Consider the following 17,701-nt stretch of genomic DNA (forward strand, 5'->3'; position numbering starts at 1 on the left):
TGCAATAAGCTGTAATATGCATTGAAGTTTTGAAAATTATCTATTCATTTATTCCGTTTTATTTAGTATGAAACACTATTATTTAAAAAAAACACGTTTGTTGCATGGCTAGAAGTAAGTAGCAGCCATATGTACCTAGTAAAACAAGAACAGTCAGTACTGCAAAAACTAGGTAAATGTCTAGCCTAGCTACTGTTTTAACTTAGGTTTCCTAGTTATTTTCTGTAGATATTGTATTTAATATACTGTATGTTTTTAGCTATGTGTAATATACAGACTCATTTACTATGTATATTAATTTACTAATTTAGCTAGCTAGCTTTAGTATTTTGCTTTGAACATAAGCTTTTTTTTAATAATAAAGATTAATTCTTACTTAACTTTATATTGAAAGTATATTTGTGTCTTATTTCAGTGTCTAGTGTAGCAACAGCAGTACTTAGCTTAGTCAGTTAGCTAGTTGGACTAACATTTCATTGTAGTACATTGTTAGAATGGTTATTTTTCAAATTAAATCTAATAAATTAAGCAATTAATTGTTTAATTAACTAATTTACTGAAGCTCTTCTGAAATATATTTTTGTTGTACAATTTCGAATGGAGTTAGCTAGCAAAAGAAACCTTTTACTTGTACTACCTAGTACAAAATACCAAAATAAACTATAAATAAACTTGCTTCCTTTTATATAGTATCAAAACTGTCATACATTTGCCTTAAACTATATGACATTTGTAACTAGATCGTTTTTACCCGAAAATTTGTAAGTTTCTATTAACCCAGTTTTAGTTTATTTTTAAATAAACTAAACTTTTTACATGTTACTGTGAAGTGTGCAGAATGAAGGCGTGAGATCGCATTTATTTAGTAAAATTTGTACACTCATAAGTGCGTATAATGTACAGTGGCATATGTTGAATTTTAAAGTTTATTTTCCAAGGTTGATTTTTTTATAAAGGCGTTTTTCATTTAAATTTCAAATTAACATATCTTCTTATCCTGTGGGCCGATGATGATACAAAACCTATGAGTTATTGCAAACTCAGCCAAATACACCAGTAAAAACCCCGATAGAATTCATTTAGTAGTTTTTACATGATGCATGCACAAACAAAAATCCCATAAAACATCTTGATGTGTCCTGTTACTCATCTTACGTCCCCCCATATAATTTACTGGCAAATATCTCCAATGCACAGACCCGCCAACTTTACATTTTTATTATATGTATAGAAGATAGATTAGCTGAATGTAATTTAAATTGTTATATACTTTCAGACTTATTCATTATTCAGCCAAAAATATCTTCTGAGGTGAGTGTGTGATTATTTAGACATGCAATTCATGCTGGAGGTTGTTTCCTTTACTAGTGTCATTGCCAATGTGTTTGTTTATCATTCTGGTTCAGGGTATATAACATTTACTTCTGGCCTTCCAATTCTTTTAAAAGACATTTGGTGTGGCTTCATCTGGTACCACTATACAGCAAACTATGTGACAGCATTTATAGTCAGTTGATGCAGAAAGACCGTTACCAGTGAGCCTATGTATCAGAGAAGCAATAGTGCACATTGAAAGAGCTGGAATCCAAAATGAAAGTGTAGCAAGTAAGAAGAAAAGGGCGTGGTGCATCCAATCACAAGGGAGGAAAAGTATAGAAAAAAACAAAAAGAAGAAAGACGGGCTGCCATAAGAGGGAAAAAAAATTCCACCTGGCAGACGCTACATCTCGTAAGTCCAGAGTCAGCCAAGACGCCAAGAGAAGAGAGTGAAAAAAGAGACTGACAGCGTACACTCCAGAGGGAATAATCAAAAACACTGGAGTTGAGAGCCGCTCAGTATCCGTGCATTGCCAAAGCGCACTCCCCTCCATGGACAGCAAGCAAAGGCGGAAGATCACACGGCGAAACGTTGGGAGCAGGAAGTGCATCTCGTTTTTCCCCGGGATCCATGAGTTTGTTATGTCAGGATGCATGCAAGGCAAATCCGGGTTTTTTTATTTTTTATTTTGCATTGCTTTAGTGTTTCAGCTACAACCTAAAGGACAGTGAAAAGGAAAGTCAGACAGAAGAGAGAAAAGAAATAGGTGGGGTTGTTAACATGCAAATAAGAAGGAAAAAAGATGTTTATTAATATGAAAACAAGGTCAGATGTTAGTGTAGTTTCTGCTCATGGACATATAAGAAGAGAGGGGTAAGGGTGGGGAATAAAAAATAAATAAAAACAATGTTAATCTTAAAACCTAGCAACCTACTGTAAAGGTCAATATCTCTTTATCTCTCTATCGCTCTATCTACCTATCTATCAATTAGTCAGTCTGTCTGTCTGTCTGTCTGCCTGCCTGACTGACGTCTACAATGATGTAGCAGCGTTAACTTTAATAAGCCAATCACAAACTGGATTATATGTCCATCAGTTCTCCAACATTCTTTCTTCGTTCCTGTTTAACAAAAAATAAAGGTTTTAAACAATACAATAGCTTAGCTAAGACAAATTTAAATAAATTTTACCTATCTTTGGCTAATGTCTAATTTTTTAGACATATGTAAACAGTCAATGTATGTTTATGAATGGGTGTACAAACTCTTGTGTGGTAGTGTAGTTTAGTTTGGTTAGAATTTGAATACTATTTGTGTATAGTTGGTAGTTGGTAAAGCTGGTAAACTGAAAAGACTTTTGAGAAAAAGACATTGCCTCATGTTTCCAAGTCTGCTGAAACATTCTCACATGAGTGGAGTAAATGTTGGCAGGCACTGAGCATGTGTGTCTGCATCGCCATCCTATGCTTACGATACGTACTCTGCGGATTTCCAAAAGTGTCCAGGGTGTGAGAGCCTGCGGTTGAGCTTGGGCAGTTTCTCCAGCATATCGGCCAGCTGTGTGAATGTGGGCCTTTCGCGCAGGTCATACGCCCAGCATGCTGACAGGATCTCCTGAGAGCAGGGTTACACAAGATGAAGAAGTTGACTGTGATTTGTCAACACTGAATGTATACAAAACAGGATACGGAAACCTTCACATACAGTATACACTGTTTTTAACTTTTGTAGTTGACAAGTCATGCATCCAGGCCATTGAGCTTTAAAAATCATTGTATGGGACCACTCACCGTGACTTCTTTGCCCAGACTGATCTCCGCAAGGACTTTCTTGATGCCCTCTCCGCTGCCCACTTGCCAGATGGTGGCCTCTGCTGGTTGGTTAGTGATCGGCCAGTCCCTTGCTTGCAGCTCATACCAAATAGTGCTAAAAGCATAACAACTGGTCTGTTAGTTTAAGCACTAAACAATTCCACTCCTGAAACACATAAAAGACGTTCTTACCCAAAGGCGTAAACATCAGCTGCATTGGAAAAGGGCAAGCGGTCCTCGTTGTTGCCAGGGCTCATTTTGCGCACAATCTCTGGAGCCAGATAGCAAATCCAGCCGTGAGGAAGCTTCAGCTCATTCTCTCGCCTAACCACACACATACACACCAAACACTTCATATCTAATGGATCCTAAAAAAATAACTGTTACACTGAATTGTCTTATCACCAGAAGAAGAAAGCCTTTACCTTCCCTCTTGAACCACTCCAGAAATCCCAAAAAGCCCAAAGTCAGCAATTACAACTTTGTTCGTGTCATGAAAGACATTCTTTGATTTCAGGTCCTTGTGAACGATCCCCTTTGCATGCAAGTACCCCATTCCCTAATGGAAGAAACATCAGTAACAAAGGGAAACGAGAGGTATTAGGTAGCTTTTGATCACTACAGAAAGTTAACAATAAGGCTAATCATGCTAGTTACCTTCACAATTTCCTGTGCAATCTGTCTTGTCTTGTTGATGTCTAGCGTGTTCTTTGTATCTCTCACAACAGAGTATAATGTCCGGCCTTTGCAGAAGCTAAAAAGGAATTGCAAAAGCAGTACTGAATGAATGTAACTTATTATCGTGATAATTTAATTATATCGACACTGCCATGTCATTTATCAGATATAAGCAGATATTTAGCCAGCTATAGACCTGGTAAAAATGATTTCGAATTTTGAATTAGTAAATATTTGTAATTTTCACTCCATACTTTATCTAGCCAGATACTGTAGTTACATAAGCTAATTGGGCATAAATCATGACAGGATTTTTATCTAATTTACATACATTTTCTGAATTTTCACAGTTAACACTATAACAGTTTGCTAACATGAGTTAGCAAACTTAGAATTGGCGTTTTATGTTACTATATCACTAATGATAACATGAGCTAATAAGTCAGGACTTTACAATTACAAAAGCTAATAATTTTTGCTGATAATAATACTCTAGTAAGCTAGCAAACTTTAGCTAACCTGACAGAGATTTTGCAAGGATTTTACCTCATATTCAAAAAACTTTATCAATATTCACCTCTAATGCTAGTCAGTGTTTATAGATTTTTAAGAGAAATTTACCTAGCAGAGGATTTACCTAGCAGAGATAAGCTAATGAAAGGATTTTTGAGAGGAATTTACCTCATATTCTAAAGACATTTATCAATCTTCACCTCTAATGCTAGTCAGCTAGCTAAAATAAGCTGTGAGGATTTTTTTTTAAGGAATTTAATCTTTACTTGGCTAGCTAAAATAAGCTAATTGCAGAGGTTTTTGAGAGAATCTTACCTCATATTCATAATTATTTTCTTTTAATCTTCAATTCAATGCTATCTAACTACCTAAGATAAGCTAATAAAAGGATTTTTGAGAGGAATTTACCTCATATTCAAAAGACATTTATCAATCTTCACCCCTAATGCTAGTCAGCTAGCTAAAATAAGCTGAGGATTTTTTTTAAAGGAATTTAATCATCACTCAGCTAGCTAAAAGAAGCTAATAGCAGAGGATTTTGAGAGAATCTTACCTCATATTCCTAATTATTTTCTTTTAATCTTTAACTCCAATGCTAGCTAACTACCTAAGATAAGCCAATACAAGGATTTTTGAGAGGAATTTACCTCATATTCCAAAAGGTTTATTAATCTTCACTCATAATGCTAGCCAGCTAGCTAAAATACGCTAACATAAAAGAAATCTAACAAGGAATCTAATATTACCAATATTACCAATTTCCAACACTGTATTCATATTTTCTGCATATAAATACAATTAGAAAAGATATGTAAATAAAGTAAAATATGAAATAAATAAACATTAAACCTCACTTAATCTTAATTTATGATTCTCCTTGGCACTGGCTGCTTAAAAAACGAAGCTTAAAGCTAGCTTTCTTCTTGCTACCATGTATGCTGGTGGCCGGTTTGGTTTGTTTGCTCGTATGCCAAAAATGCTTCTTACTGTATGTCGAGGCTAATTTCTTTCAAAATTTCAGTTCTCAAGATAAAAAATTTGTGAGGTGGGGCGTTCGTATGCTGAGATACCACTGTATAATCATTAGACTAATGCTAGTCAACATTCTGAGAGGACATTAACTTAATATCAATATTTGTAATAATCCATATTCCTAATGCCACTCAGCTAGCTAACTTATTTAAGAAAGAAAAGGTTTTGAATTATGTCCATAAATCTTTATAAGATTCACTTCTCATGCAACCCAGCTGCCAACATGTGCTAATGCAATTAGGGGATTTTAAGTCATACTGATGACATTTTATTATACTTTTAATGCTAGCTAGCGAACCTACAGAAGCTTACCTGAAAACATAAATCATATAAAACCATGTAAAAGCCAGACGCAAATCTATTCATACTAAATATCAATATGAAAATACATGTTACATGCATAATTGATGTAAAGAGTAAAAGCAGTGCAGCAGCTGACTGACCTGGTAATGATGGCGAGGTGAGGCGGAGCCATGCAGGCCCCCATGAACAGCACCACATTCTCATGGCGTGTCTGTCTGTAGTTCATCACCTCCTTTTTGAAAAGCTTGAGATGGTCCTGATTGTTGCCATCAATCTCAAGTAGGCGGATAGCCACCTCGCCGTGCCAGCGGCCCCGGTGTACCCGTCCCCAGCGTCCCTTGCCTATCAGCTCACCCAAGTCAAGCTGCTCAAAAGGGATGTCCCACTCCTGCAGGTAGACGCTGGTCTGACTGGGCTTGCGTGAGACAGGACCCTTCCAGGGGCCACGGCCTTTTGCACTGGGCAGATCATCTAGTTCATCATCTTCACCATCTGAGCCTCCATTTGTGTCTTCAAAGCTCACTTCATCATCCTCCTCCTGTTCTTCCTCCTCCTCCTCCTCCTCCTCGGCTTCCTCCTGCCCTTCTTCCTCTTCCACGCTCGCCTCATCTTGCTCCTCTGCTTCCGCATCCTCAGCTTCCTCTTTCTCCTAACAAAAAAAGACATTTTCAACCCTTCATTGTCTACCTTCAACTTTTTTTATGTTTGAGCATGGCTGGATCTTAGTAATAACCTACCTCTCCGTCTTCATGCTCATCCTCAGCCAGCTCGGCGTGCACATCCTCCTCTGATTGGTCGGTCTCATTCCTGAGAAAGGGGTAAGTGGAAATGTTAGTTGACATTAACGGCACCAATACTTTACTAGAGATAACACATTCCTTTAGATCATCAGTCCTATATCTTACACTGTATCCGGTAGGCTTTCTGGATGAAGTGTGTTGGAACTAGACACATCTGAAAATACACACAAATCATAAATGTTTGGATTTTGCAGGTGGAATTTGTTTGGTTTCAATCCCTTAACATTTGTTTATAAGACACTGACCATACATGCAATGCCAAGACTCACCAGCAGGAGGCGAACAAAATCAACATTACATATCAAGTCCATGTAAATCATTTAAATTCTCTACAGTAGCACCCAAAAGTGTGTAAAACATCTCATGTAAGTGTTTGTAACATGTATATGGGAATAAGGGTAAAACAGATTCAGAGACATCAGCTATAAATATGCATAAGGCATGGTTTTATTCATTCTTAACACTTATATAATATATGAAGAATTTCATTGCCTTTAATGTAAGTACTGCACTCAAAATTGAGTGCACTTCACTTGCTTGACTGCCTCGTGTATTAAAGTTCATTAAGTGATGAATCATCTATTAAAATTGCCCAAATATAGTCAGGATAAGAAAAGAGCAAGGCATCAGCATGCACACTCTCACATAGGCAAGCAAAAACCAAAGCATCTAAAATAGCCAGACTACTCAGCTGCACAAACAAGCTGGACCAAAACACTTTTGGAAAAAAAGTTACAAAGGTGTGAAACCTGACAGGTCACCTTTAACTCACCAGGAAAGATAAACTGCTGTCTATGCTGAAAGTAGAAGGCAGCTTAGGGATAGAAGGACGGAGAAATCAACAGGCAGGGGGACGACAAGGGAGAAAAAAAAAGTTAAGGGGTTAAAAGCCAAGTTGAAACCCAGATAAGCGCCTTGTGAATTGTACCGTACGTATTAGCTTGTTTTATGTAAAACTAAATGTTTTAAATGATGCTCCTATAAATTATCCTCATTTTATATCAAAATAAAAAAAATTTAAATAAGTAGATAAATACATTACAATAAATCCATCATTAATAATAAATGACACTTTCGACGCAATGAGAACATCCTGTAGTGTCCCAACACTTACCTGGGAAGTTAAAGCGGTTGTCGCGGTGGTTTTTGGGTGAAGGATTGGGGGGCGGTGTGGCACTGGGAGGGTTACTCTGCTGGAATGGGGCAGGAGATGATGGGGTGGAGGACGTGGTGGATGAGGGGTTACTGCTGGAGTCCAGCTGATTCAGCACAGGTGGATGTTCCTGGGGTGAGAATGATGTACCAAGTTTATTGTCACGTGTTTACACGCTATGACCCTTCATAAATATTTATTAGCCAGGTGATGATCATTAAAATAAAAAATGCGTCATGTTCTACAACCAAATTCAAGTATAAAGCCAAGCAGTACTGGTCTTGCACAAAGGGCTAAGCCTTGTATTTTACCCCACAACCTTCTGGATGCTTTAATCATTCGGCTAGATTCGAAAAAAAAACCCTTACTGACTTTTGGGGATATTATTATACGAGCAATTAAACTGATAGGAAAATGTTTTAATAATGATTTCACAAGCAACTTTACATGAACTTATACCAATTTATAAATCCATACATTTTCGTCAACCCCTCCTGCTATTATTTATTATTTATATAACCTAAATTCAACCAATAATCAGCATACTACTTAATTCATACTTTAATTTCACAGTGTATACAAAATTTATTCTGCATAAAACTTCCCCACATCCTGAACGTCATGTCACGTCACCATAGAGACACTAAAAATAACTATATTATGATTATTGTTTTAGATCTGCATCATGAAGACCAGTACCTTCTTGGTTATTGCCTTTGGTAACGTGCCAAACTGCGGTGCCTCGGCCGGACGATCCACCGGATTGTTGATATCTGACGGCACGGACTCCGTCCTTCGGATCTTTGTGACTGAGTGAGACAGAGCAGACGAGAAATGTAGCGGTGAACACAATTTTTTTTTCCTTCTCATGGCCATTTATGTGCTCAGAGCAGGGAACGCACAGGCCACTTACTGGGAAGGAACGATATCCGACAGGGAGGAGCCTCTTTCGTGCATTTATTATGACACTTTAACCTGCGGAGATGAAAACAGACATTAAGTAAAAGGCGTTCATTTTCGCTCTAAATGATATCCATTATGAAGACCTTGGTGGGAACGAGACGCCTCTTCTGCACTCTGGCTTTAACAACCCACCTACAGTGTTTGCATTTCACTCCAAAGATCATGTTCTTCTGGCACACTTGACACGTCTGCGAGAGCCACGACTTGGTAGAGAACCTTAAACACAACACATGTTAAACTTCATAGGTGTATCTACTGGCCTATATATTCTATATATTCCATGGTCTTTCTGTATCTTTCTACACTGTAAAACGATGATAAAAAAGGTAAAGGCTTCATAACGGCTCTAATCTGATGTGCTGTTTGTTAATCTGTGATTTCTGAGGCTGGTGACTCTAAATGAACTTCTCCTCTGCAGCAGAGCTCAGTTTTGGTCTTGCCTTCCTGGGATGGTCTTCAGCCAGTTTCATCATGGTGCTTGATGAGTTTTTGCAAACGCACTTGACACAATACTGTTCTTGCAAGAAATATTTCAGAACAGCTGTCCTTTGTGTCTTTAAATAACTGACTGTTATTACTTAATTACCTAATGTTATTTCATAGTTTTGAAATCTCCAGTATTGTTCTAGAGTGTGGAAAATAAATCACTAAACAAAAAACACTGAATAAAAAGATGTGTCCACTTATGACTGGTACTGTTTTTTTTTTTTTTTTTTTTTACATGCACACATTGGCCACTTCATTAGGTACACTTCAGATTGTGGAACAAAGGTGATTTACGAGACTTTGAACATGACTTGGCTGTTGGTGCAAGATGGGCTGGTCTGAGTAATTCTGAAACTGCTGATATATTGGAATTTTCACACACAATCTAGGGTTATCTAGAATTTACAGGGAATGGTATTAAAAAGAGAAAATATCCGGCAACTGGAAATCCCTTGTTGATGATAGAGGCCAGAATGGACCAGCTGATAAAAAGGCAACAGTACCTCAAATAACATCTCGTTACAACTGTGAAAAGGTTTTTTTTTGTACAAACTTTGTTATACATGTTCATTTTATACCTGCATTACTAAGTCAGTACAAATAAATTAACATTACTGATTACCAAACATTAGCATTCCAGCAGTATACTATTTTACTCTAGTAAAGATAATAAATAAAAAAATAAATATTAATATATAATATATATAATATATAATATAATATATCTGTAGGTCATCAAACAGGAAAAAAAAAATCTTCTGTGTTTTGGATGCATGAAAAAAAGAAGCAGGTTCGACTGAAGGACTGTGTCTGGATCTGCAGGATGTTTACTAAAACCCTGTATCTGAGACTCTTCTAACTTTAAGCACAGGGTTGTCATACCAATTACTGGTTTGCAATGTATTTATGCATTGTATACTGCAATGTATTTTATGTTTACCTTATATTTTGTTTATATGCTGTTTCTAACTCAAATTTTAAGAAATGTTAAAAGCATTTTTATTTTTAATCAAATTGCTATTATTTTCTATCTCTGTTTATAATTATTTTCTTCTCTTTTATGTAAAGCATTTTGAATTACCATTGTGTATGAAATGTGCTATACAAATAAACTTGCCTTGCATTTTATTTGATTAATTATTGTTTATTGCTTTTTAACCAAGTGGTGGTGGAGTAATGATGAGGGGGGGGATTTTCTTGACACACTTTGGGCTTTTTACTACCATCAGAGCAGTGTTTAAATTCCACAGCCTGAGTATTGTTGCCAACCATGTCCAGCCCCTGACCACAGGATAACACACAATTTAACAAGGCTTAAATCATCTAAAACTGGTTTCTTGGACATGACGATGGATCTTAACCACAAAGAATTAATGACGAAAGTGGCATCCAACAGTGTACTAGCAGGGTGTACCCAATGAAGTGGCCAGTTAGTGTATATTTCACATTCATGTTTATGTGACAATGATAATCGATTCTACTTGTAGAGTATAAAAATTTCCTAAATCTGATTGATTTCCTGTAACTGTTCACTTACAAAAGTAGTGACATGTCATATAGGTATGTATTAACGTACTTACCAGTAAACATGCTCATTTAAAAAAAAAAAATATTGGAGAAGGGCGGAGTTACCTGTGAGTGACAGCCAGGCCGATGTCTCTCCTCACTGCCTGTGGAGAGCTGCGATGGACTGTGATGTTATCTGTGGACGAGACAGAAAGAAGAAGAAGAATTGACACCTTACATTATCTTTAAAGTGATGATTAAGGCTCTAAATTATGTCATACTACGTACTGTAAATAAATATACGGAGTACTAGTCAAACAATTATCTGGCCATTGTCTGTTGGCTCTCAATCAGAAAATACTTAAACTGTGAATTAACAAATGAGTTTCCTAAGCCGTTTCTATTTTTTTTTTTTTTGGCTGTCTTGAAAAGGAAACACAATAGGCCTCTAAGCAGTCATCTATCAAACTTCACTCGACATAATAAAGTACTGGAACAGCTCTCAAGATGGCGGTAAGGACTTTCCCAGGGGAATATAGTGGGAAAGTTGATAAGTGTATGTTAAAAATGCAATTGGAACGCAGCCATAAACTCTCCAGCACAGGAAGAGACGTTTAACTCTGAACCTGAGCAAATATCCAGCCCTTTTTTTTTTTTAAAACCAGGATCAACATTAGAGTTAATCATTTATTATAGCAGATGGTTTTTTGTTTGTTCTTTTGCCTAAAAGACAAACAGAAATAATCCTAAAAACTATGCAGTAAGATGTATTGATTACTACTATACTAGTAGGATGAATATTGATTTATTTATTGTATTGTGTTACAATTTTGTTCTCAAATCCTGATGCCTTAATATTTCTCCCCTGTTAATCCGTAACAGGATCGATCCTACTACCCAGAAGCATTACTGTGCATTTTTTTTTTATCTATCTAAGTATATGCACTACATATCTACTTCGTGCCCACTATATCAGTGTGTGTGATTGTGTGTGTGCATGTGTGTGTGTGTAAATCTCACTTCTCAGGCCTCCATGATGTTCCTCCAGGAGCGTGGGTGTCCCCGGCAAGGTGTAAGGGGCTGTAGCTGGCACAGCAGCGTGTGTCCGCGTGGAAAGCAGCGGAGAGCGAGACGGCGAATCGTCGCAAGCATTGCCGTTAATCTGGACGTTCAGGAACAGCTTGTTTTTCTTCCCGCACCTGTGGACGCAAACACAGGCTGGGCAGTTAGGTCGCTGAGAAACGAGAATGAATAATCAAGATTTTAAAAATGACTGGATGTGCAGAAATCAGTCAAGTATCAGGGATAAGAGTAATGTTCAGAGATGTAGAAATTCAGACATGCTTTTATTTATAGGAGTTCATTAAAATGTCAGTGAGGTCTGTTTCACGCCTCGGGGTCTGTGTGGGTCATGAGTTTGCATGTTCTCCTCGTGCTTGGTGGGTTTCCTCTGGGTACCCCAGTTTCCTCCCACAGTGGTGCCCCAGTTTCCTCCCACAAGTACATGCAGATTAGACTAATTGGCGTTCCCAAGATGCTTGTAGTGTGTGAATGTGCGTGTGAATGTTGCCCGGAGGTCCTACCACGGTCCCTAGCTGGACCACAAGTCAACTAAAGTTTGCCACTTGCAGTTTGTCAGTTACGTACGTGTGTGTGTGTGTGTGTGTCTGTGTATGTGCTGTCCTCTTTTGGACACTGGATCTTCAATGTGTATCCTGTTGTGACATTTCTCTGGCTCTCTCTCTTTCTCGCTTTCACACACACACAGACAACACACAAGTATTTTTGGGGTATTGACAAGGATATGTGCAGGGATACTATTTGCAGTTAGATAATGAACTATTAAATGCCTGGGAGTGTATTACAGTCCATAATACCAACCTAAAGACACTCATGGACCATTTGACTGGGGAACAGAATTATCAAATTACATGCACCAAACATGAACCATGCTAAACATTAAGATGTCTAATTCATAAAGGCTTATTTTCATTCCTATATACCTGTAGATTTGTTAAATCTCTACAACTTAAAACAATATCCAAGTGTTAAATAATTTATAGCCCTTTTTGCAAAAACAGGAAGTGACCTACTTGTTGGTGGGTGTCTCCTCGATACGGTTGCCCAGTTGGCTCTCGTGGCTCTTGCTGCGTGTCAGGGTAATGTTGGGCAGGACGTGGAGTACCTTGCGTGACGGCGGTGGTGGCGTGCAAGGTGGCTTTAGACGATGCCTCCTCTTCGAGGGCGGTGTTATGGGCGGGGTGGAGGAGTGTCCATGAAGACGGACAGGCCAGGACGAGTAGTATGGGCTCGGGTCTGTCAAGCTCTCAGCGTAGCCGTGGTAGATGTGGGCCTCTGGGTTGGGCGGAAGATGACGCGAATGAAAGCATGGGACGAGGGGCGTGGTGGGCACGGTGGGTGTGGTGGGAGTAGTAGGGGGCCGGGCAAGAGGAGAAGGGCTGTGTGGGCGTGTCAGACTTCCAAGTAAAGGGATCTGGTCCGCTGGGATAAGACCTCCACTGTCTCGTCGAGTGGGCTCGGAAAACCAGCAGCCTCCGTCCTCACTACACTCTCCTGAGAATGAAAAAGGCACAGTTAACCCTAAACACACATCAGGAAATACTATAAGACATGCTGAAAGAGAAATATAATCATCAACATCTAAAAAAATCAGATTCATGAGTTCAACAGCTCTGTGGCACAAACGCGTGTACCTGTTTCGAACATTATATATTCTTTATTTTGTTTGCAACAACATTCTTCTGATGATTTATCAAGCCAAATGTTCTGTGTACTTCTCACATCAGGGAGTTTCTTATTTCCAAATTAAAACTAGACTCCTGCTATTATGAGCAGGCTGCCAGACCAAACAGGACGCCCACCTGATTCGGTGGCACTCTTTAAGCAGGAGAGGGCGGCGCAGAGCCGAACACACTCCTCCGCAGTGGCTCCCAGGCTCCTCATGGTCTCTCGCACCTGAGCGCCGGGCATCTGCAGCAAGGCATCCAACGACAATTTCACAGGCAGCGCCTACGCGGGATGAGACGTAGAGAGAACAGAAGAGACAGCAGGGCTGGTGAGAGAATCCACAGTCTACGTTACACAGTCTCTAACTCTGTAGTGTGAACAGACCGTATGCAGATAGAGTTTATACATCCCATGTTAATCAGGCTCTGACATTCATGTGATCCAGCTGGCTTTATTAATGCTGATTCCAAAGCCTTACATTTAGTCAGATGAAACTGTAGACATACACACACGTAAACTCGTGACAACGAATACTTGATGTAATTTGTGTTACTGATTTTGGGATTTGAGTTATTTGAGTCCTTTAAGTTGTTAATATTGACTGAGCTTTAAGTGATTCAGGGATTTAAGTGATTTGACTCATTTACTGTAAGTTATGTATTTTAGGCTTTAAGAACTTTAATTCATTTAAGTTATAAATTTAAAAAATATAAAAAATATACAAAAAGTTTCTGTTTAAATAGGGTGGACATGATATTTATACAGTGAAACCTTGGATTGCGAGTAACTCGGTCTGCAAGCATTTTGTAAGACAAGCAATTTTTTTGTAATAAATGTGAACTTAAAGGAACGAGGGCTTCATGTACGAGTAGTATGCATGTGCTTTGTCTGTCGAGCGTCACATGATCACAACTGAGCCAATGATTCTTATCTCTCGCGCGATTATGGGTAATCGTCTCCCATGCTCAGTCTCAGTGCATGTGCGTCACTCGCATAGTCAACATCTGTGCGTGCGTGTACTGTTTATTATAACATTGTAAGTGCGCTTAGCGAGAAAAAAGCGAGTGTTATTAGAGAGGTTCTTGTTAAAGCAATAGAATGTTTTTATTGCTCCACTCGTCTTACTTCAGCTTCACAAACACGCACACAGTAACGGAAACACTGCTCTGTCAAAATTCTTTTCAAATGCAGGGTAATTTGTTTTGTTTTAACTTTATATTTTGTATTAATCATTTTTATATGAATATGTTTTGGTTGTAGAACGAATTATCTGAGTTTAATATTATTTCTTATGGGACAATCTGCTTTAATATACAAGCACACTTTTGGAATGAATTATGCTCGCAATCCAAGGTTCCACTGTATATACTTACAGTAATAGAAATTGCAGTAATTTGAGTTATTACTATTAATCATTGAGTCATTTGATTTAGTGATTTAAGTCAATTAATATCTACTCATTTGGTTATTGTTGGGTGATTTAGTGCTTTGATTCATTTGTGTTTTAGATCAAGGGCTTTAAGTTATTTGACTTATTGGAAGAAGTTACTGATTTTTGGCTTTGAGATACCGTATTTGATTCATTTGAGTTACAGGTTTAGGGGCTAAAAAAGTAAGTTTCATTCCTTAGCAAGACTGTCTAAATAGAGTGGACATGATATTTAGAAATAGTTAAAGAAGAAATCAAATTTACAGCAGAGATTGACGTACATGGGTAAATTTAGAACTTTTTCAAAATTTTCAAACCCCATTTATTTGGCTACATTTTATATTTGGTACAGTTTGGCATTACTCCACAACACTGGCCATGCCTTGTTGAATATTTCAATAGATCTGAATTGAAGACTAGAAATTATCTGGATGGTAAAGTCAAATTTATGGTAAAGTCAAATGCTGACTATGAGACAGATAGAGACTTTGATGAAATCTTTTCAACGTATCATCGTTATGCCATTACCAGTTTCACTGTGTCAAAGGAAGCCTGTTTAATGTAAACTGGCATGTGTCAGGATAAAAAAGTCGAGTGCCTCATCACCCTTTCACAACCCGATGGTCATTATTGTCTGAGAGGCTTAATGCAAATGAATCTCCCTCTTTCTCGTTCCTTCTACCAATCCCCACACCATGTGACCTCTTAGACTAATTAAGCCTGGCCGATGATCCGATTACTTCATTACAGACCTGTACGAGTGGAGGAGACGAGGCAGTCACGCCAGAGCTCCAAGAGCACGGGGTTTATTTTCATGGATTCAAAAATGTTTATACAAATGTAACCAACTGCACAAAACTTTAATTTGGGTTTTATATTTTGTTTCGCTGCTATCATGTTAAACTGAATGCCTGTAATAATAAATACAGGAGTGTTATTGGATTATTAATATTAATCATTAAAAGCCCATCTATTAAAGCTCATCTATTTCAGTATAACAACTACTACAAACACCACTTTTACTGCTATAAGAATAAGAATAATAGTAGTAATAATAATAATAATAACTCCAATATGACTATTAATGCATCACTGCTAGTGCTATAATTATTATTATAATTTCTAATAATACTTTAATGACTACTAGTGCTATTGTTACTGCTAGCGTTATTTTGCACAGGATCAACCATGATATGGAACCCAGAGCAGACAGGGTTAAGGGTCATGCTTAAGGCAACTTGAACTGGGGTTTGAACCACTGACCTTCTGATTTATAATCCAGATCCTTAAACCCCGAGCTACAGTAACTTTGCCCCAAACTCTTAATGGCCTGTACAACAACTATGAATGCTACTACTGCTACTATATATATACACTACTAATGGTACTGCTGCTTTTCCTCCGCCTCCTAACAATATCACCATTACTGCTACTACTGTTAATACTACTAACTATACTAATACAAACAGTACTAATGCTGCAACATTACTAATATAACCGTACACACTATTAACACTGCTACTGAGTAGTATCACACACCACTAGGCCAGAATGTAACTGTGCTATACATTACATTTCCTAGTTTATTGTATTATTCATAATAATATCTCTCTAAACCAACAGAATGTTGAATGTTGAATGTTTCAATGCTTCTTGGGTTTTTTGTTTTGCAGGATTTGATCATTTCCTTCCTGAGGTATGGAAAGCGTTTGTACACTGTATTCATTTAAGAAAGTCACTGCGCTGTTGAAGCAGCCGACAGTGATGCAAGACCGAATTTACACCAACTGAGTAGAAAGAGTTGTAGGAAGAATAAAGGCAGACATAACTGAACACACACACACACAGAATCACTAATCACACTCAGGCTAAATATAAACAATATGCAAAGACTAACTTAGAATACAGGTAAACATATACTGTAGGTGAAAGAAAAGTTTGTGCACCCTCAGGGCCAAGTATTGTACTTTAATCTAATCTTCAAAAGAGAACGGAACACAGCGCCATGATACAATCCTGTCCAGTACTGTAGGTCGGGGTGACACTGTGGGGTGGCACGTGCACGGCAACTTGCTCTGTGAATCGCTGATTTGCGTTAGCTCTTTGTGCAAAGCCGACTACGTTCTAAAACACTCGGACTGAGAGGTTCTGTCTGAGACGTCATTAGTTGGGTCACGTGTCACTGAATGATCTCCTGAACTACTGATGAACCTGAGGTCCCAGCACTGCGTTCCACCTGGAAGGCAGCTCAGGGGGGGATTATTATTTTTTATTTAGTTTAGAGCATGAAACTTTCTTAATTTTGGTAACGTCAAAATTCAAAAAAACACAAACATAGATGTCCAAACTAGAGCCGGTTTACCAACACACGATTGTTTCCTGTGTTGCCAGATAACAGTCATACTTATGTTATTTTTATTAGTTTGTCAGTTAGTTAGTATAAATAAGCTAACAGTGTGTCACAGCGGATAGCTTTAAAGCGATCCGGCTGGGAGAGAAGAAACAAAAACGAGGAGAAAAAAGAAAAGGAATGCTTTTACTTAGACGAAATAATAAATGCTGCATAAACAATAAAAGGAGCAGATAAATAGAAAAATACTAGGATGGAAAAGAAGAGGGCAAGAAAGTGAATACTTAAAGGAGAAGAAAAGAAAAATGATGAAACTATAAGGGGGAAAAAGAAGAGAAAATTTTACAGAAAAAAGAAATAAAAGCAAAGAAGCAAGGAGAAGTGAGGATATGAGAAAAACGAAGAGAAGAGAAGAGAAGAGACAAGACGAGACAAGACGAGACAAAAACAGAAAGACAAGAGTTAACAGACAGGAATTGAGAAAAAAAGGGAAAGAACATAAAGAAGAACAAAAACAAACAAAATGAAAAAAAAAGGAAGAATAAAAAGTAAAAAAGACGGGACGAGAAATAAGCCAAGGGGAGAAAAGAAGAGGATGAAAAAAGTAAAAGC

General features: G+C 37.9%; 1 protein-coding gene across 4 annotated transcripts in view; it reads right to left on the reverse strand.

Annotated features, from left to right (window-relative positions):
- Window positions 1-908: 908 nt before the first annotated feature.
- The window catches only part of ksr1a (kinase suppressor of ras 1a), a 33,284-nt gene continuing 16,491 nt past the window's right edge, over window positions 909-17,701 (reverse strand). For 2 of the 4 annotated variants that reach the window (XM_053516258.1, XM_053516255.1), the window contains 18 exons: window positions 13,445-13,592; window positions 12,656-13,136; window positions 11,583-11,761; window positions 10,689-10,758; window positions 8,703-8,786; window positions 8,521-8,582; window positions 8,307-8,416; window positions 7,569-7,737; window positions 7,227-7,268; window positions 6,560-6,608; window positions 6,392-6,461; window positions 5,795-6,303; window positions 3,786-3,882; window positions 3,554-3,687; window positions 3,321-3,452; window positions 3,108-3,243; window positions 2,798-2,931; window positions 909-2,438 (listed from right to left, as the gene is read on the reverse strand). In XM_053516258.1, the coding sequence (XP_053372233.1) occupies window positions 2,411-2,438; window positions 2,798-2,931; window positions 3,108-3,243; window positions 3,321-3,452; window positions 3,554-3,687; window positions 3,786-3,882; window positions 5,795-6,303; window positions 6,392-6,461; window positions 6,560-6,608; window positions 7,227-7,268; window positions 7,569-7,737; window positions 8,307-8,416; window positions 8,521-8,582; window positions 8,703-8,786; window positions 10,689-10,758; window positions 11,583-11,761; window positions 12,656-13,136; window positions 13,445-13,592 (2,634 nt within the window). In that variant the 3' untranslated portion in view covers window positions 909-2,410. The remainder of the gene's footprint in view (window positions 2,439-2,797; window positions 2,932-3,107; window positions 3,244-3,320; window positions 3,453-3,553; window positions 3,688-3,785; window positions 3,883-5,794; window positions 6,304-6,391; window positions 6,462-6,559; window positions 6,609-7,226; window positions 7,269-7,568; window positions 7,738-8,306; window positions 8,417-8,520; window positions 8,583-8,702; window positions 8,787-10,688; window positions 10,759-11,582; window positions 11,762-12,655; window positions 13,137-13,444; window positions 13,593-17,701) is intronic. The other 2 variants (XM_053516256.1, XM_053516257.1) reach the window with 2 other exon arrangements.

The sequence above is a fragment of the Clarias gariepinus genome, chromosome 17 (genome assembly GCF_024256425.1).
Source record: "Clarias gariepinus isolate MV-2021 ecotype Netherlands chromosome 17, CGAR_prim_01v2, whole genome shotgun sequence".
In the NCBI taxonomy this organism is placed as follows: Eukaryota; Metazoa; Chordata; class Actinopteri; order Siluriformes; family Clariidae; genus Clarias; species Clarias gariepinus.